Source organism: Pan paniscus, chromosome 5 (genome assembly GCF_029289425.2).
Source record: "Pan paniscus chromosome 5, NHGRI_mPanPan1-v2.0_pri, whole genome shotgun sequence".
NCBI classification, from domain to species: Eukaryota; Metazoa; Chordata; class Mammalia; order Primates; family Hominidae; genus Pan; species Pan paniscus.
Window position 1 is genome coordinate 131169578 of NC_073254.2, and position 21828 is coordinate 131191405.

Genomic DNA, 21828 nt, shown 5'->3' on the forward strand with positions numbered 1-21828 from the left:
TTGTTTCTTCTGAGCTGCAGCTGATGATCACTGGTTGGTTCACAGAAATAAGCAGGGTTAGTCTAAAATGCAGACAAAAACTTAAAAACAACTAATGAGACTAGAATTTAATGAAAAGTGTATGATAAATTTTGAAACATAATTTTTCTCTCTCCAGTCCTCATTTTTGTTAAAAACAAATCATGATAGGACTGAGTCATTTGCAGAATAAACTTTAGTCTTATATTTGGCCTGGTTATTTGCATAAAGTACAGCAAGAATAATTATTTTTCACACAGGCTTTTAAAATTGGCTTTGATGGAACTCTGTTCCACAAGGAATTTCAGATAAGACCTTTTAAAGCTGAGCCCAGCCATGGGTTTGTATCCTCAAATACCTATGAGTTGGGTAAATTCCTCTCTTCTTGAGGTCCCAAGATAACATGGGGTTCCTGGGCCTATTAGAAAGTGACATTCTTTATTCACCACAGATTAGGAACTCTGTACAGGGACTGTGTAGAAGACAAAGTATGAGGCCAGTTTTCCCAAGGGGCTTTTATTGGTTCTGCAAGTCAAACTTGATTTCTTAAAGGTAAGCACACCCTTCCAGTCAAAGCCTTGGTAAAACAACCAGTTTCTCCAGTTGTGTCCTGTTGCAAAAGAAAATGGATTCTTACTGCACTGATGCAAATAACTGTATTGCTGCAAATTAAGAATACTCACAAATAGTTTCCAAGTTCTGAGGAAACCAGGCAGAAAGAAATAAATGTGCTCCAAATTTTGTTCACTGGAGTATACCTTACTCAATTGTTAAAAGCTATAGATAGCTCAACATGAAAGTTTCCTTGACTCTGAAAAACAAAACAAGGATCAGCAATGTTTTAAGCAAAAAAAGATTACTTCAGCTTTCTATTAGTTCAGTACATTCTATTAACTCTTCTTCTGCTTGATATTCACGAACATTTCAGCTCTTCATGAGTCCTGTACATTTTCCCTCTATTCCAATGTCACAATCTCCAAAGTTATCAGAAACCTGCATTTGAGAGCACCTGTCAAAGTCCCATAGCTGATTATAAACCATCTTTTGAAAAGGATCAAAATAAGACAATTGCCTGTGAATGACAAAATGTCTTTGGGTAATAACAGTCAAAGCCATGATTGACAAAGAAATTTGGTTATTTCTGAGCTTTACGATAACAACATAATAATTTTAATTATGATTGATAGCATATACTCAGACATTAGAATTTTAGAAACCTCATAGAATTTTGGAACATATGTATTTTTCATTAAAATATAACCTGAAGAAGATTAAACATTATTTTTATTTTGGCAATCCCACATAACTAAACATGTCAATTAATCCTGTTTACCTCTCTTTTGGATGCTCCAGGAGCCCTCTGTAGTATTCAAAAGTAAGGGGTCAGAAAAGACAACCTTGAAACTGAAGTTTGATTTTGGGAAGCCTGTTAAGTACATTAGAGGTTTAAAACACTTTATATTATGAAATACAATTCCAGATTACCATAAGTCATTTATTTAGCCAAAATGATGACTCAAAAATTTTTAAAAAGGTAAAAACCTTTACTCATTAAGAGTGAAGACAACTTTCCAAACAAACAATCCATCTCTGGTCTCTCCCACACCCTTTATTTTTTGATGAAATCTTTAGATAATTCTGTCCAATCTTAACCAGTTTGACCATGAGGTGAGATTCTTATAAACCTTTACAAATTTTTGTTAAAGAGTAGATCAGTGCCTTAAGAAAATCTTGTTCTTTTATTCTAATGTTCAATTTACAGAAAAACCATGTAATACCCTTTTGAATTTAGTCAATATGTTCACACACAGAATTTCTTTTGCAAGATTAATTTTTACAAACCTTCCACAACTTGTTTAAACCTTCAACTTTATCTTATCCAACTTAAAACAATTATTTAATCCTCTAAACTAGGCAAAAATTTAAATTCCCATGCCTTCTTATAATCCTTTACTAAAAACACATTTACTTTCCTTACACACCTTGATGTAAATCTGTTTTCAGTAGTCTCAATTACATTGTATAATGGTAAACCTTAGCAATTTTAAATTTTAATGTAAAGCCTGGTAAGTTATTTTAATTATGTGCTACCAATTATACCTTAAGTTGTAGCCACTCTGGTGTGCTATTGGTAATATGGCCTTACAAAACTGTAAAGCAAGCAAGGTGAACAATTTTCAAAAGCCAAAGAAGCAGGCTGGGTGTGGTGGCTCACACCTGTAATCCCAGCACTTTGGGAGACCCAGCCAGGTGGATCACCTGAGGTCAGGAGTTCAAGACCAGCCTGGCTAACATGGTGAAAATCCGTCTCTACTAAAAAAAAATAAAAAATTAGTTGGTCATTATGGTGTATGCCTGTAGTCCCAGCTACTCAGGAGGGTGAGGCAGGAGAATCACTTGAACCTGGGAGGCAGAGGCAACCAAGATCATGCCACTGCACTCCATCCTGGACAACAGAGTGATACTGTTGAAAAAACAAAAAAGAGAAAAAAAGTCAAAGAAGCAGTTTATAACTTTAAAGCATTTAGTAAACCTAGTATCTGACCTGCATAATTTAGACCACATGTTTACATTTTGAAGACATTTGTATTTTACCAATAATCTCTAAAACTTTTTATTTTTCAAATATTAAAATCATTTGAACTAAAAGGTATTATAGCTTTTATTTTTCCTCCAAAAAATATTTGATCTAAGTGCTTATTTTTCTCTAAGCCAATTAATTAGAGCTCTTTTTTATACAAACATCACACACATTACACATATATAACTACACAGACAGAGGATCTAGTAGTTGTAAGATTTTTCATTGTCCAATCTCCTAATTAGATTACTGACCTCAGGATGGAGCCCTTCAAGAGCAGGGCTAGGAAAGCATGCAGTTTCTAGGGCCTAATAAATAGTTATAGCTGGAAGACAAAAACAGATTTTGAGAGGGATTTATCTGCTTTTAATTCTTCGGGTTTCATGAGGAAAACAGAGGATTTTTTCTAAAATGGGGTCAGTGGTGCCTCTTCCATTTTTTCCAGAGAGTCCCAGGCCATCAGAAGTTATCTTAGGGCCTCTCATGCGTGCATTAAGAGTGGCAAGACAAAATGGAGAAAAGTAATTCAGTTGACTGAAAAAGAAAATCTTTTTCCAGTGAGACAAGATGCAAGAAGAGGAAAACATAGAGTCCTTTTAAATATGCCTATAGCTTGGATATCCACTTTTAATTAAGCTGACTTTTGACCATAGTGCTCTTATTTTAAAAAATCCTTTTAAATCCCTTGTTACCCAACTTTAGCCTCACCAAGTGGCCAATATTTCTGGCTTTTGAACTTTACCAAAAGTAACCTCACAGGTGAAACCAACAAGCCTTAAGTAAGGTTGTGACTTCACTGCCTGTGTACAAGGTATTTTCAAAGAGATGGTAAGCAGTTTTTACAAAATCTAGAATCTTTAAAGATAGCTCAGAGAAAGGAAGATTTAAGAAAGGAAGCTAGAAGTTGTTCATGGAGGGGAAGAGAATCAGCAAATGATAAAAGTCACACAGATATTAGCCAGAAAGTACTCATTTCCTAAGCCAGGATTGAACCTGGGCTTCCATTATAAAATGGCAGAGACCAAAAGAAAGTACTGCCACGTGGTTACAAGGTCAAGCTCCCAAGGACATAAAACAAGATGGAGACCTTATTCAGTTTTTTTTCCTTCAGAGACCTGTAGCAAAGTCTGTAACTGACCAGTTTGCACGGCTGGCTTGAACAGTGGGCTTATGGGGTCCTAGGTCTGTGTTCTATCCTGTCTTACTCCTTATGACAGAACTGTACAGAAAGACACACAAAGTATAGCAGATTGGCTACAGCTTAAGATTAGCCTCACAAATCCTTTTTTCCATTAATCAAAACTTTACAGAAGAATAAACAGTGATTTTTATCCTTCCTTTTACTGGTTTGCACAGGGAGAAAGAGGCCAGAAGTCTGACTGGTAAGAACTTTTACTCTTTTACTGGCATGTCAGGCTTCTGGGTTCCCTTCCCAGTTCAATTTTAAGCCAAGCAGTTTAAGGTTTGGGGATATTAAACTTTTCACAGTTTGAGGGATGCATCCAAGGGCAGTATCCTGTGGTACAGGGACACAATTACCCATCCATGAAGAGAAGACAGAAGATGAAAAAGAAGACATTTATTTCAAAGGAGTCCCAGTGATTCAGGATGCATTCAAAAGAAGTACGGACTGAAGATGGCTGGTTACCCATCTGGAAAGAGGGGAAAAAGGCATCCTTTAGTTCCCGTCTCTTCCCAGCATATACTTAGGGTACATAAGGGGGAGAAAGAAAAGGTGTCCCCTTTCTTTCTTCCATCTTTGTGTCTCCGAGTTCCGGTGACCTTGGCAGGTGCTGCCCATGGATGCCAACACGGCTTTCACCCGTGTGGAACAGGGAGGCCTAGAGGGTAGGAATTATCTGTACTCACCTACCCGCTGCCTATCCTCCCTGCTGTCAGTAACCTTTGAGTTTCCTCGACCTCATCTATGCCATAGATACAAGCATGACCTCTTTTCATGAAGCAGGGGTTTAATTGGCAGGAATTAGTCCTACTCACCTGTGCTGTGTCCCTTGACTTTCATTGCCATCTGCTTCTCGATCCCTCAGATCCAGTTTTTCTTTCTAGGGCTTCAACCTGAAGCTCGAAATTGAGTTTGGGACAAAAAGGTGCCTCAGGAGGGTGCATGGGCTCATTAAGTTAGGGAGTCCCTTGAATTTGGGTCCTGGCCTAGTAAGATGCCTTCCAAAAGGACAAAAGAAAACCCTTGCATGGAAAAGCTCTCTGTATTCACAGGGCTGTGTTTAACTCCTGATACTGTGGAGAAAAGACAAAAAACAGCTTAAGTACAAGAAGGGGGAAGTGCCTGGGAGAAAAAGCCTCTTGCTCTATGCAAATGGGTTCCTTCAACAGGTAAAAAAAAGACACTTCTAATCCCTGTATCCTCCTTGCCTCTAAGAACAGATGGAAACTGCATTGTTCTGAATTGCATATCTGACAGCTGGGCCAAATGCTCATTCTCCCCAGTAATATCTCTGTAGTTTGCAGCAACACTCTTAACATTGTAAAAGAAGAGATAGGTGCCATCACAGACCCCCCAAAAAGAAGGAAAATGTGGTAGAAAAAACTGGATTAGAACGAGGTTGACACTCCCAACCCTTGAGAGCAATAGGGTGAAGGGTGGGTGTAGGGGTCCTCTCCAGCATCCTGTCCTCTGTAGCTGCACCATTCACTCTTAATTGGCTCACCAGAGGTTCAGTGCTTCATCTGCCTTCAGCACAAGTCTGAGGACAAGAAGCCTTGGAAATGAAAGTGAAAGAGTTTAGGTCTGCATTTACTCACCCTTCAGGGATCCCGGATGAGCCCCGAAACTGGGATTACAGTTGTGAGCCATCACGCCTGGATTCCAATATTTTCTTCTAGAAGTTTTATAGTTTTCAGTTTTACATTTAAGTTCTATGATCCATTTTGAGGTGATGTTTTATATGGTGTAAGGTAGGGATCAAATTTCATTGCTTCCTGTATTTTTAAAGCTCTGTTATTAGGTATACATACATTTATAATTGTTATAGTTTCCTGATGCCTTGACACTTTTACCATTATGAAGTATTCCTCTTCATTTCTAGTAATACTTCTTGTCTCAAAGTCTGCCTTGTCTAATATTAGTATAGCCACCTTAGGCTTTTAGGCCCAGTGTTTACATGTGATATCTTTTTCCATCTGTTTATTTTTAACTTATTTGCCTTTGAATTTAAAATGTATCTCTAAACAGGATATAATTAGTTCTTACATCTTTATCCAGTCAGACAATCTTTGCCATTTGATTAAAGTCTTTAGTCTATTTTTATTTAATGTAAAAATTGAGGCCAGGCACGGTGGCTCATGCCTGTAATCCCAGCACTTTGGGAGGCTGAGGTGGGCGGATCACTTGAGGTCAGGAGTTCAAGACCAGCCTGGCCAACATGGTGAAATCCCATCTGTATTAAAAATACAAAACTTAGCCAGGTGCGGTGACATGTGCCTGTAAACCCAGCTACTCGAGAGGCTGAGGCAGGAGAATCACTTGAACCCAGTAGGCGGAGGTTGCAGTGAGGTGAGATCATGCCACTGCACTCCAGCTTGGGTGACAGAGCAAGACTCCATCTCAAAAAAAAAAAACGATATGGCCATATCAATTTAGGTCTTTTTAAATTTAATGACATTTAGGTCAATTTTCATTTAATGTAATAATTGATATGGCCATATCATTTAGGTCTGCCATTTTGCTATTTGTTTTCTTTTTGTCTCATCTACCTTTTGTTCTTCTGTTCCTTCTTCTCTGCTTGCCTTTTCATTAATCAAATAATTTTTAGTAGTCAATTTTAATTCCTTGATTGGCTTTCTAGCTATATCTCTGTGCATAATTTTTTAGTGCTTTCTTTGAGTATTACAATATGCATCTTTAAGTCATTCCACTCTATTTTAAGTTAATACAGAATTCAGGTAAAATATAGGAGCCTTATAACAGTATATACCCATTTACATCCATCTTTAATGCTGTTGTTTTCACATATTTCTTTATTATAACATCTATATATAGTGTTATAGTTTTTGTTTAAACAGTAATTTAAAGTTATCCTTGTAAAGAAATTATGAGGAAAAGTGTGTGTGTGTGTGTGTGTGTGTGTGTGTGTTAATCCTTCCTTTGGACCCAAGTTGCCAGTGGTGTCATTCTCTTCAGCCTGAAGAACTTTATTTAACATTCTTGTAGTGTAAATTTCTTAGTGACAGATTCTCTCCATTTAAAGAAATCTTTATTTTGCCTTCATTTTTGAAGGCTAGTTCAAAAGGCTGGATATAGAATTCTTGGTTATTTTCCCCCACTTTCAGCACTATCAATATGAAAGTTCCAATGTCTTCTGTCCCTTATTATTTACAAGAGGCCACCTGTTAATGATATCATTGTTCTCTCTAGTTGTATTATTTTTCTCTGCTTTCAAAATTTTCTTTTTGGCATTCAGCAGTTTGACTGTGATAAGCTTAGGAATCATTTTCTTAGTGTTTATCTTGCTGGGGTGTCTTTGAACTTCTTGGATCTATAAGTTAAAAATTTTCACACAATTTACAATTTTTATTTTGCACTGTTCTTTTTATTTGTTTGTTTGCTTTTTACAGTGTCTTCCTCTGTCATCCAGGCTGGAGTGCAGTGGCACAATCGTAGCTCACTGAAGCCTCAACTTCCCAGGCTCAAGTGATCCTCCCCTCAGCTTCCTGAGTAGTTGGGACCACAGGTGGTGCATGATATCACACCTAGCTTTTTTTTTTTTTTTTTTTTTTTTTGCTGTAAGGATGAGGTCTCACTATTTTGCTCAGGCTGGTCTCGAATATCTGGGCTCAAGTGATCCTCCTGCCTTGGCCTCCCAAAGTGCTGGGAATACAAGCATGAGCCACTGTACCCAGCCCCATTATTTCTTCTAAATGACCCACATTTTTTCCTAGAGATCCATAGGTCTCTAAGACTTAGTTAATTTTGTTTAATATTATTCTCTCACCGTGAGACAGGATTTGCAATGTGAACAAAGGCCTGCTGTCTTTAGATTGGGTAATTTCTTTATATTGGGTAATTTCTATCTCCAATACTTCACCCTTCAAAAGTATGACTGAAAAATGCATTCAGTAACTATCTGTAGTAGGGTTTGCATGACCACTTTATTCCAATGCCATAAACAGAGGTTGATTAGCAAATATTTTTAAAGCCACTCTTAAGTGAAATATAACTACCAAATAACCTTTAGGATGGCAATAAAATGGTCAAGGCAAGAGTACAGTCTATCCACTCCTGAATTTTTATATAGTTTCCAAACAGTTTCATGCCCCAGGAATTACTGAGACTTTGGTAAATAATATTTTCCATTTTAATATCTGTTTTGCATACTATTATTTTATATAATTTATGCTATTAGACTGATATTGAGTTATAACAGGAAAGATACCAATATACTTCAAAAGTATGACTGGAAAATGCATTCAATAGGTTCGCTTAGCAGATTGGAGATGAAAGATAAGAAAGGTCTGGGAACTTTGAAGGTAGAAATTACCCAATCTTTAGATACATACTTTTCATCTCCAGAATTTTCTCTTTTTTTATAGTTTACATTTTGTTTTTGAGATCCCCTATCTCTTCACTAAGTAAAATCACTTCATATCTTAAATTCTTTGAAAAATATTATTTTCTAATTCATCCAACATATTTATAATAGAAACTTTGAAATCTTTGTTTGCTAAATTCAATGGCTGAGCCCTTCAGAGTCTGTTTTTATTGATTGCCTCTTTGTTTGCATGCCTCATAATTTTTGGTTGAAACTTGAACATGTAGATAATATTTTGAAATAACTCTGATTCTACTGTGTTAATCCAAGGATTATTGAGTTTTTGTTCCTAGCAGATAGCTTGGCGGAGCTCACATTGCAAATCCTGTCTCACTGTGGTGTGCGGCAGCTGATATCTCTGCTTAGTTCTTACAACTTTCGGATGCTGCCTTTCTTTATTCTGGCTTCTGTTCAGTCTACTGAGCATCTGCACATTTTATTGGCCCTCTAGAAAGCCCACAGCTTTGTAATTCTTCTTGCAACTGTAGCTTTTCAAACTCTCCCCCAATTTCTATCAGTTTTTCAGATATTTTCCAGTATGTTTAAATAGTTTTGTTTAGCCCAGATTTAATAATAGTTATCTGTAGTAGGGTTTGCATGACCACTTTAATCCAATGCCACAAACAGAAGTTGATTAGCAAATATATATATATTTGCATACGTTTATTTTACATAATTTAAGGCTATTAGACCAATATTGGTTATTACAGAGTATAGATACCTTGAAAGAGGCCAAGATGGAGTGGAAATGCAGGTTGGAGCTACCAAAGGGCAAAAAACTATTCATCAACCTTTAACTACAATAAATCTTCCCTTTGGGTATTTTCATTTGTAAACACTTTGCCCTTGCAGTCATTTACATCGGCATAATTACAACACCTTTGCTTTATTTGGCATGCAGGAGAATCTTCTTAAATATTAAACCTAACCACTTTGAGTGATTTGCATCCTGCTTTTGTCATACATTTAGAGCCTTGGGATTTTTTCTCAGAATGGAGTAGGAAACAAATAGGGTCTGGATAGGGAAATTGAAAAGCTTCCTGGTATTTTTCTGTTGAAAGATTTCTTAACATGGCTTCTTGGATGTGTCTCTCTGATGTCAAACATACACACATATTCAAATAAGAGTTATACAAGCACATCTTGTACATTTTTGGCATCTATGTCTCAAGACACAGGACATTCTATCTGGTGTTCTGATCGAACCACTTTTGCATGTTACTAGACTGAAAATTATTGGAAGGTAGAGAAATCTCTTATTTGTTTTTATATTCCCAACAGCCTAGGATAGAGCCTAGAACATTAAAGAACACTAAAATTTTAATAGTGTAACTGAAAAGCAGGTTAGTTGGTCACTGCATGTAGAGTCCAATTAACAAGAGCAAGTTCTGATACAAAGAAGTGTATTTATTTCAAAACTAGCTTAGGGGAAGAGGCACAAAGCATCCTGCCTTTAAATGTGCCACTTCACCTTTGGAGCAAAAAGTGGGCATTTTTATAAGGTAGGGGAGGAAATGAGCAAGGGCAAGCGTCCCTCTGCTACTGGGCAAGTATCTGAGCTTGCACCTTCTTGGGCAGAAGTAAGTTGTAAAAGTGGCCAAGTGGGTATGCTTTCAACATGCCCTCCTAGTGGGCATGAGTTCTGAGATGACCCTGTGGAGAGTTCTGTGGGGGCATGCTTTGGTCTGCAAATAGACTGTTAACTTTTGAGGAGAGATCCTTGGGGGGAAAATATATATTAGGAAGTCCTCTGTGGGTGTTTTGTAGAAGGACCTAGAGGGACTAGGGATCGATTGCTATTTATTTATTTATTTATTTATTTATTGTGTGTGTATGTGAGAGAGAGAGAGAGAAAGAGAGAGAGACAAGGTCTTGCTCCGTTGCCCAGGCGGGAGTGCAGTGGCATGATCATACCTTACTGCAGCCTCAAACTCCTGGGCTCCAGGGAGCCTCCTACCTCAGCCTCGCAAGAAGCTGGGAGTACTGTTGTGTGCTACCATGCCCAGCTAGTTTTTAAAGTATTTTTTTTTTAGAGATGGGGTCTTGCTTTGTTGCCCAGGCTGGGCTTGAACTCCTGGCTTCAAGTAATCCTCCTACCTCAGCCTCCCAAAGTGCTGGGATTATACATATGAGCCACTGTTCCTGGTCTAGTTTGCACTTTTTTTTTTTTTTGAGACAGAGTCTTACTCTCTTGCCCAGGCTGGAGTGCAGTGGCACAGTCTCAGCTCACTGGAACCTCCACCTCCCAGATTCAAGCGATTCTCATTACTCAGCCTCCCGAATAGCTGGGATTACAGGCACCCGCCACCACACCCAGCTAATTTTTGTATTTTTAGTAGAGATGGGGTTTCGCCCTGTTGGCCAGGCTGGTCTCGAACTCCTGACCTCAGGTGATCCACCCACCTCGGGCTCCCAAGGTGCTGGGATTACAGGTGTGAGCCAACACGCCTGGCCATTTGCATTTTTAAGATAAAAATTTTACCATGCTGGATATATAGTAGTAGCTATGTACTTCAGTTTCTCAGTTGTTAAACGAACTTAATAGAAGTACTACCTTATAGAATTTTGGGGATTAAATGAAATAGTCTTCTGAGCACAACAAATATATTATCAGCACAACAGCTAGCTCTATTGAGTCTTTATTATTATAATAGCAGTAATAGTCAGACTTGGAAGGGGTGAAAGAGAACAACAGTCCATTTTATTTTTGTGGCATATATATCATAGGTCATAAGACCTTGGATTATTTAGATGCCATGTTAAAACTTGACAAAACTAGAAATGTTGTGAGTGTGCAATAGCAGGTGATAACTAATCCAATCATTAATTTATTCTTGAATTTGATCAGAAGACAGACCTAACTTCATCTATTGCCAATTATTATTGTAACAAAATCTATTGGAATTTCAGTTTAGGCACTGCAGTACAACAGTGAATTTCAAAAGTGAGATATTTTATGTGGCTTTTTAAAGTAGGTTTTCAAACCAGTTAAAGGCTCTAAAACCCATTAAGAAGGATACTATGGGTCAGGAATAGCATTTTATGAGGACTCTTGAGAAAACGGTGCTGTGTCCCCTCCACCATGGTACAAGTGGAGGTTACTCTCACTTGTTCTCTTACTTGGTATCTCTCCTTGTTCTCTCACTTGGTATCGAGTGAGAGGGGCTTGAGAGGGATGACTTAAGAGATTTAAAGGATTCCCCCCAGTTGCGGGGAACAGAGGACCAGGGTCTGACTCTCCGAGACACCCAACAAGGAGAGAACTGTGGCTGGCTTACTGTTCCCACAGAAAGAGCTATACTGTAATGGTGTCTGTGTTGAATTTGCCTACACTCCAGCCTTTGTCAGGGCAAAGGAAATGTATTTCCTGCAGATTAGAGGTGGGCCTAGCGGAGGAGAGGGGTAGCCTGGAGTTTGACTCCTGTCCAAATAGATGCCTGAAAGGGCAGTGAGGTTCCAACGGTGAGTCTTTTGAATGACAGCCAAAAAGCCAGGTGAAGAATGAATTATCCAAGTCAATGGTGCTATGGCCAGAAGGAACTCTGAGGTGAGACTCTGAATAACCCATGAAAGTGCATCTGAGAAAAAAGAATTAGCTTCAAACATCAGCAGACAGGTGTTTTGGCAGGAGGGCTCATGTTGGAATCTCCTTGCCTTCCTTCCCCAGCCTCCGTCTCCCATGCCTACCTTGGAAAGATCCGACAGCTAGGGATGGTGTAAAGTCGTGGAAGAGAAGAAAAGCAGCTGATTTCAATCCCTTCCCAGGTTCCCTGGGGCTGGGGAAAAGATTTGATTACCTAGTGAATATTGGTTTGTTACCTAAAGTGACCATAAGCCTTTCTTTAACATTGACCAAAAGAATCAAATGGGCCTGTTGAAGTGTTCATCTAGTGTCAAGGGAAAATTTTTCCCCACTGAATCAATTTTAAGAAGGCAGTCAAGACAAGAAGCTGTATTTGATTATATTCTGTTAGTGCTTATTCAATAGACACATAAATCTGTAATTTTTAATATTTGGTATAGAAGTAGGTTGAAATCCACAGTAATTCACAGAAACTTGTGCAAGGGTTTTGTTTTGTTTTGTTTTCTTTCTTTTTTTTTTTGAGACAGAATCTCACTCTGTCCCCCAGGTTGGAGTACAGTAGGATGACCTCGGCTCACTGCAGCCTCCACCTGCCAGGTTCAAGCAATTCTTGTGCCTCAGCCTCCTGAGTAGCTGGGATTACAGGCATGAGCCAACACGGGCAGCTAATTTTTGTATTTTTAGTAGAGACGAGGTGTCTCCATGTTGGCCAGGCTGGTCTTGATCCTGACCTCAGGTGATCTGCCTGCCTTGATCTCCCAAAGTGCTGGGATTACAGGTGTGAGCCACCATGCCCGGCCAAGGTCTTTTTTCTTGAAAATATCTTCACTCATATAAGCAGTATATGCAATATAAGGATATGCTCTTGGGTTTCTTGATGTGGTCTAATATTTAGTGTTGGCCCCTTAATTATAAAAGTTGCTTTTATCTAAAAGTAGATGTTAGTTGTCAGGCAATGTTTGCTGTAAAAAATAAATAAAAAATAAAAGTAGATGTTAGGATATTTTCTTCTAGCCTGCCTAGTATTTATATTAGATTCTTTCTTTTTTTGAGAAAGAGTCTCGCTCAGCTGCCCAGGCTGGAGTGCGCAGCGGCGCAATCTCAGCTCACTGCAACCACCATCTCCCGGGTTCAAGTGATTCTCCCATCTCAGCCTCCCAAGTAGCTGGGATTACAGGCACCCACCACCACGCCTGGCTAATTTTTGTATTTTAGTAGAGGCGGAGTTTCACCATGTTGGCCAGGCTGGTCTGGAACTCCTGACCTCAGGTGATCAGCCCACCTCGGCCTCCCAAAGTGCTAGGATTACAGATGTGAGCCACCGCACCCAGCCTAGATCGTTTCTTAAACCATAGATGTCTGAACTTTTTTGAATGAAATTAAATGATTAGAGATTAGTAAAATTTTTGTATAAGATAGTAGACTAACAAATTCTTACTAGTCTGGGTGTGGTGACTCATGCCTGTAATGCCAGCAATTTGGGAGGCCAGGGTGGGCCAATCACTTAAGCCCAGGAGTTTGAGACCAGCCTGGGCAACATGGTGAAACCTTGTCTCTACAAAAGATACAAAAATTAGCTGGTGTGGTGGCACACACCTGTAGTCCCAGCTACTCAGGAGGCTTAGGTGGGAGGATGGCTTGAGCCTAGAAGGCAGAGGTTGCAGTGAGCAAACATTGTGTCACCGCACTCCAGCCTGGGTGACACAGCGAGACCCTGTCTCATTAAAAAAAGAAAATTTAACCTCTCTCAAGCTCTCCATACTGTAAGGCTCTGCATGTCTTGGTTGGATTGTGCTAATATATTTGGCCAATCAGCTCCTTCCTACTGTCTACTTTTGAATCCCTGTCACCACCATCTAAGTCAAGATGACAGTGTTTACACAGTCTCTTCATTGTGTTTTAAGATTATAGTCTTCTTTCTGGTGAGGGAAGAAAGAAAATAGAAATATGGCTTACTGATTGGGCCATGGCTCACGCCTGCAATCCCAGCATTTTAGAGGCCAAGGTGGGAGGATTGCTGGAAGCCAGGAGTTCAAGACCAGCTTGAGTAGCAAAGTGAGACCCTGTCTGTACAAAAGAAACACACACAAAAGAAATATGACTGACTAAAATACATATAATTTTCATAATACTTTAAAATGTAAGAAGGCAAAAAATTTCTGGGCTCAAGGTGGGTGATCGCTTGAACCCAGGAGTTCAAGATCAGCCTGGGCAACCTGGCAAAACCTTGTTTCTACAAAAAGTACAAAAATTAGCCAGGCATGGTGGTGCACACCTGTGCTTCTAGCTACTTGGAAGATTGAGGTGGGAAATTTGCTTGAGTCTGGGCTGTCGAGATCGCAGTGAGCTGAGATTGCACCACTGCACTCCAGCCTGGGCAGTGGAGCGAGACCTTTTCTCAAAAAAAAAAAAAAAAAAAAAAGGCAAAAAATTAAATTATTAGTATGGTAAAGTTTCATTTGGACTTAATATGAAACTCATTTCTAGAAATGATGATCATTTGCATAGGGCTTAACTTCCTTTGCTAAGAAAATAGAGTAGTATACTAGGAGACTTCCAGAGCTGCATAGAGCTTCAGGGTCATCTACCAAGACAGACAATTTGTTGTCATCATCAGTGTTAAACTCTAAATTACTAAGTGCTTATGTGCCAGATACTGAAGTTTATATACACTTTCTCTAATCTTTAATAATTCTAGAAAGGTATGTGTTTGATCCATTTTCAAGATAAGAAAACTCATTCAGAGGGGAAGTAACCTGACCAAGAATACGTTGTAGTTGTAGAGCTGGGAATATGACTCATGTCTGTTTTTTCCATAGCCCATTTTCACTTAGGTTCCATTAGTTTATTATATATTTTAGAAGGACTTACAGACTTGATTTCCTCAGCGAAGTCAGATTACTCATTTCTTTGGCACAGAATTATGATTATTTGTATTTAATATTTCTTTCTTGTTGGTTTTCATTTTTGGGTTTTTATGGAATCTGCCTTCTGATTCTCAATTTTTTTTATTGTGAAATATAACATACCTTCAGAAAAAAAGATTAAACATATCTATGGTTTTATAAATGATTATAAAATAAATACCCAGTAACTATTATCCAGGTCAGCAAATATTCTACTAGTGTATGAGTCAATTTCCATGGCAAAAGAACTAAGCTTAGGCACTATACTCAAAAAAACTAAAAATAAAATTTTTCTAAATGTGTATTATATCAATGGAATAAATACAAATATAACTTACCATGTCATAATTCCCCCCACGCTTTCCCCTCTTTTACAGCATGGGTAGGTTCTCTCTCCATGGGGATGATTTTCTTTTGCTGCCCAATAGTCAGCGTCTTCACAGACCTATTTGGTTGTCGGAAAACAGCTGTCGTGGGTGCTGCTGTTGGATTTGTTGGGCTCATGTCCAGTTCTTTTGTAAGGTAAGGACTTGGTTTTTTCATGTTGCTTTTTAAAAACTGTTAGATACCTTAAAGTTTTACTTTCAGAAACTATGCTATTTACAAGCAAAGATCCTCCTTTTCATTTTTTAAAACTTTAAGCAATATGACTTATAAAACAAACTGTTATCCATAGCAGCAAATCAGAGCTTGAGAATTTGAATGCTTTTTTTTCTTGTAATGCCTAAGACTTAGACATCAATCAGGATATATGTGTTTCTTGGTGCATGGAAAAATGTTTCTCCTTATCTTTTTCTTCTATTCACATAAAAATCCTAATGGCACTCAAGTTATAACAATGATTTATCTAAAACAGCAGCCTTAGTTTAAGGTCAGTTCAGTCTGAGGCCCACGGGTTACAATAAGTGGTGTTTTAAAGTAGCTGTTCATAGGCTTGATATGAAATATTTTTATTAATGAGACCAAAACTTTGCCATTTATTCCAACCCAGGTAGAGAATTCCTGTCTGTTCTTTAAAAAAAGAACATGCTAAAATTTTAAAATATCATGGCAAAATGAAGTGGTCCAATGTACCTTAAAATAAAACTTAATGTCAATGTACTTCTCCTGTGTCTATTAGAATAAGGATCCCCAACCCCTGTGCCACAGACTGGTACGGGTCCATGGCCTGTTAGGAATTGGGCTGCACAGCAGGAGGTGAGCTGTGGGTGAGTAAGCAAAGCTTCCTCTATATTTATAGCTGCTCCCCATTACTTGCATTACCACCTGAGCTCCACCTCCTGTCAGATCAGTGGCAGCATTAGATTCTTCTAGGAGTGCAAACCCTATTGTGAACTGTACATATGAGGGATCTAGGTTGCACTCCCCTTATGAGAATCTAAATGCCTGATGATCTGTCACTTTCTCCCGTCACACCCAGATGTGACCGTCTAGTTTCAGGAAAACAAGCCCAGGACTCCCACTGATTCTACATTATGATGAGTTGTATAATTATTTCATTATATATTACAATGTAATAATAATAGAAATAAAGTGCACAATAAATGTAATGCACTTGAATCATCCCTAACCGCCTTCCCCCGGCACCATCCATGGAAAAATTCTTCCTGAAACTGGTCTCTGGTGCCAAAAAGATTGGGGATTCCTGTATTAGAAGAAAAGACGCAGTGCACTGAAGAGGGACTCACTGTAAGGAACGGATGGGCACATAACTGCATGGAACACCTCTCCCTGCAGCTCTAGTTCTCCTTGTAAGTCCCTTGCGTTGGTAGAATAATCCTCAGTTAGACAAATACTGATTTAATATGTAGCTCTGGCTAACAGGAGGTGATTAAGAAGAAAACCTCTTAAAATGATTTCCATCCTTTGTCTCTACTTTAGTGGTTTATCTTCATTTCCTGCCTCTTTCCTGTCCCTAGCTGTCTTTATGCTGCTTTAGTTGAAAAGCATTAATGTGGTCATTAAGGAAAAATAAGTCAAATTTACATTTGACTTTTTATTTTTAAATATTTAATCAACAGAATCCTTGGTTTTACTCATTGCTGCCCCCCACCCCCCAACACACATCCCTTCCTCAACTCTAAAGTGAGCCTCATTCTTTCATATTTTCTTCCATCTAATTTAGAAATTCTATTTGGATTTTTAAAAATTATATTTATTTCTTTGTAGAAAATAGATATTTTCATCTTTAAAGTACCTTTATGGGTTTTTTCTTCTAAAATTGTTTTTTAAAGAAAAAAAGTTTTGTTTGGAATAAGATTCTTGTAGGTAATTCCATGAGATGATTTATTTTAGCAGCAACATAATATTTACATTATTATTAATGTAATTAATGTTATTAATACCTCATCAGATAGCTTCTTTGATCTGGAAGCTTCCAGGTACCTATTGTCAGTGCTTGTGGCTCTACCACTTGCCGAATGTATTACAACTCTAGTTGTGGTAGAGAGGGGACTGAGAGGTAGACAACTTATGTAATCTACTACCTAGTTTTTTAACAAAACACACATACAAAGCAATGTTTTTCAAATTTTTCTGACCACTGAGCAATAAAAATTATGACATATATTTTGATGTGACCCAGTTCTGTCTCTCTTTCTCTACCCTGTAAGTGAAACAAAATTTATTGAAACCAAAATTCCCTTACTACATGTAATATTCTCATATATTCTATTAAATTTCATTATTTAGCTTGCTGATCAAAGGCTACTGAAACTTGAGAGCAAGATACAGGAGCAAGGGGAAATGTGGTATAGATTCTGAGGGTCGAGTGGCAGGTCCATTTTTCCTCTAGCTCCAGTTCTGCCTTCTGAGGAAAACCTTCTCCAACAACTTAGGTCAATCACACCCATGTCCCTTCTCTGAATCCTTTTTGCACATATGATTGGTATCCGACAGCCTTACTCATTTACATTGCACTTATTCGGCTGCCAAACGTCACAAACTGGAACCATGTGTTACTGAAGGGAAAACCTGGAAGTGAAAAGGGTTCAGCAGTAGTGCAAATACCATCACAAAGCTCATATACTTCACTCTGCAGGAGGGAGAAGCTCTGTGGTTTTCCAACTGAGAGCATTACAGTACAGTGGTACCACTGTACAGGAACTGATGTTCCTGATGATTCTGCTGTGAACAGTATTTTTAATATACACTTTGAAGAAGGCAGAGAGAAATGTATAATAGACTTAAATTTTTTTTCTTTAAAATTGTTAAATAAAAACAAATAAGCACTTTAAGTAAGTTACAATTATCTGGAAAACTACTTAGGTGGAAAAACTGATACAGAATGAATGAAGTATTAATTTCTGTTTTGTTCTGTGTTATATTATTATTATTTGGGATAGATGTCTTGTTTCTTTAAGGCAGACTATGAATATCTTGAAGGCAGAACCACATTTTTTTTTTTTTTTGAGACAGGGTCTCACTATTACTCAGGCCAGAATGCAGTGGTGTTATCATAGCTGACTGCAGCCTGGATTCCTGGGTTCGAGCCATCCTCCTGCCCCAGCTTCCTGAGTAGCTAGGACTACAGGCATGTGCCATCACACCCAGCTAATTTCAACTATTTTTTTTTTTAAGTAGAGATGGGGTTTTGCTACGTTACCAGACTGGTCTCAAGCCATCCTCCTGCCTTGGCCACCCAAAGTGTTGGGATTACAGGTGTGAGCCACCACGTCTGGCCAAGGACCAGATTTTTAATATTCTTTTCCACAACGTATCTGGTACATAGTAGTTGCTTAATATGTTGGCTAAACAAAGAGTGGAGATTCAGTAAAGGGTGTTCAGAGTGAGGTGAGATTAATTTGGGACAGCCTAGAAGTGATTCTTGAGCCTGATTTGAAGGTGGTGCTAGCTGTGGATTAATAGAGGGAGAAGGGCATCTCAGAGAGAGGATTGCCAACATGCCTTAATTTTATCAGATTCTAGAGTTCCTTATGATTACCTCAGCATGTTGCTAGACTAGCATTATTATCCAAAATTTTAATTATTAACCAACTTTAATCTTACTTTCTAACAAATTGTTTGCTTTTACTACTGATAGCCTTTTCAAAAAACTTTAACTAGTTTTATTCCTTACCATAATTGTTTCAAAGAACATAATGATATGATCCTTTATCTTCCTAAGAAATGTGCAATTATTTGGTTAAACTGTAAGATTATTTAATCCATTATTCTTTTGACACATGCATGGCCTTACAGCTTACAAACTGGGATCACTAAAGGAATACACTTAATTTAAGTCTTTCTGTAGTCAGAATATGATTTCTTGTTGTCTTGCACAATACTGAGAACAGTGCAGTACAGGGCGAAGGTTGGTCTACAGCCCTTAGGCCAGCAAAAACAGGCACAACTGCGCCTCTGTGCAAATGTTCCTGACATAACCTTGGGGAAAAAATATAAAATGCGGCCTTTTCTTTTACTACCTTGTTTGGTAAGTACCTGGAAAAACTCCATGAAATAATTAGATTTCATAGTTAATTCTAACTTTTTAAAAAAATGTTTCATTGAGACTAGGTTTTTGGTTTGTTAATTGAATCACTGTTGATTTTACCCTTCCTGGCACCAACCTTTATTTCTGAGCTGTGGAGAGCACAGTTCTTACTCAGTGCTGTGTGCGTCACCTGAAATCCACAGAAAGAGGAGGCGGAACAAAATCACTGATGACCTTAATGGTTATTTTTCACATATTCAGATTAAATTAAAATATGTTTAGTGCTACATGTTTGACTTACTGAGTTTTTCCCTCTATTTTGGTTAATTTTTTTTTTTTTTTTGGTTAACTTTTACTTGTAGAAAATATGTTGATGAACAAAAACCCACTTATACTATAAGATTTTATTCTACCAAGCACACAGTAACAATATTGAAAGCTGCTTTCCATCTTTTTCATCTTTATACAGTTCCATCGAGCCTCTGTACCTTACCTATGGAATCATATTTGCCTGCGGCTGCTCCTTTGCATACCAGCCTTCATTGGTCATTTTGGGACACTATTTCAAGAAGCGCCTTGGACTGGTGAATGGCATTGTCACTGCTGGCAGCAGTGTCTTCACAATCCTGCTGCCTTTGCTCTTAAGGGTTCTGATTGACAGCGTGGGCCTCTTTTACACATTGAGGGTGCTCTGCATCTTCATGTTTGTTCTCTTTCTGGCTGGCTTTACTTACCGACCTCTTGCTACCAGTACCAAAGATAAAGAGAGTGGAGGTAGCGGATTCTCCCTCTTTTCCAGGAAAAAGTTCAGTCCTCCAAAAAAAATTTTCAATTTTGCCATCTTCAAGGTGACAGCTTATGCAGTGTGGGCAGTTGGAATACCACTTGCACTTTTTGGATACTTTGTGCCTTATGTTCACTTGGTGAGTATGCTCCTTCACTGATCATGAATATTACTATTTAATAAAGAAAAACTTCTTTGAAGAGAAAGTTAGGTCGAGTTAAAGTTGGCCTCAAACATTATCCTGGTTGTAATTTGGGTATTCTTGAAATGAAAGGTCTCTCAAGACAATGTCAGCACATCCATCAGACCACTAAACAGAGAGAGTATGTTTCATAGTGTGCTTTGGTATTTTAAAAACCCCGCAAACCCAGCCAGACACCATGGTGCCTGTCTATGGTCCCAGATACTAAGCTGAGGCAGGAAGATCACTTGAGCCCAGGAGTTCGAATCCAGCCTAGACAACATAGAGAGACTCTACCTCTAAAAATAAAATAAAAGTCCCCAAACAAACACAATATTTTTTAAAAGGAAGGCTAAAATAGTGGAACAAATTACATTCAATATAAAACATTTGATAGGTCTCTTTTTCTTCATATGGCTTTTATCAGGGACAAAGCTAGTGCTATGATTTTGCTACATAAGTAAATTGTTTTTCATCCGAAGGGTGTAGGTAATTAGCAAAAAAGCCATGATGTTGATACAAAGCAACATTACATCTACTTGTGGTACACTTCTGGGAAAATGGGAATTCTATTCAGAGGAATATCTGAGAAAAGTTACTCAAGATCTAAATGAGGAAAGAGAACTATGGTTTTATAGGAAATTAGGATTTCAAGTGCTCAAGAAGCTTATATTGTTTATTTCTATTTCAAAGGCAAAATTCAGCTTTGTTATACTGAAATACGAATAATTAATGTCTAGACTGGGGTTGGTGCCTCACGCCTGTAATCCCACCACTTTGGGGGGCTGATGCAGGAGTTCAAGACCAGCGTGGGCAACATAAGGAGACTTCATCCCTACCTGGGGAAGGAAAAAAAAAAAAAGAAGGAAGAAGCAGTGTCTAAAGTATCTGCCCCTGGCAACGTTTGTTCAAAAGTGTTCATTATGTTTCTTCCTTTTTTCTTTTGTGGCTGAAAATGTATTTACAATTCACCGTAAATGATAAAAATGGCATTGGCACACATATTTGTATGTTTGTGAACTTGGATTTTTTTCTAGCTTACAGTCTACTTTTGGAGATTTGTGCAATTTTTCTTTAGTTAAGAAATAAGTATAAATATAACTGATTTATGGACTATCAGGCTACATCCTGATCTGATAGTCCATTTTCATACTATTAGGAAAGTATAGCTGAACCAACTTAAGGTAAGTTTCCTGGAATATAGATCTGTTGTGACAGGATTAACTTTACCAACCAACCTCTTTCATAGCTTCTGTAGTCAAGAGAACATTTATTGTGTCCTTTCTCAAAAAGATGAGTAGAAATTCTTTTTCTTTTTTTTCTTTTTTCCAGACAGGGTCTTGTTAAGTTGCTCAGGCTGGCTTCAAGCAGCCCTCCTGCCTCAGCTAGGATTACAGGTGCAAGCCACCACACCCAGCTTTAAAAAAAAAATTATCTTTGGTACTACCACGTGAACACACCTAGAGAAATCATAACTCAGCTTTGCTAATACTAGACATTTACCAAAGGAAAAGTGGTAGATGACTGTCTAGTTATTTTTGGTTATATATTTATAATTTGTAAATTAATTTCACATATATTACTTCATTTGACTTTCACAATAAACCAGTAAAGCAGATAAAATAAATATTAGCTCCAATTTTACAGACTGAAAAACAGATCCATTGTTAATAGAGACGTTAAGTGATTTTCCAAGAATTACATGTCAGTAAACAGCAGAGCAGGAGTTAGTTCTCTTCCACTGTGCTTACCTGGTAGCAAAATCAGTCTACAGTC

At 38.1% G+C, this 21828-nt stretch overlaps 1 protein-coding gene across 1 annotated transcript in view; it reads left to right on the forward strand.

Moving 5' to 3' along the window:
- Nucleotides 1-21828, forward strand: part of SLC16A10 (solute carrier family 16 member 10) — a 141520-nt gene that overhangs the window by 74443 nt on the left and 45249 nt on the right. The window contains exons 2-3 of the mRNA XM_014345446.4: nt 15033-15177; nt 19557-20010. Coding sequence (XP_014200932.4) covers nt 15033-15177; nt 19557-20010 — 599 coding nt within the window. The remainder of the gene's footprint in view (nt 1-15032; nt 15178-19556; nt 20011-21828) is intronic.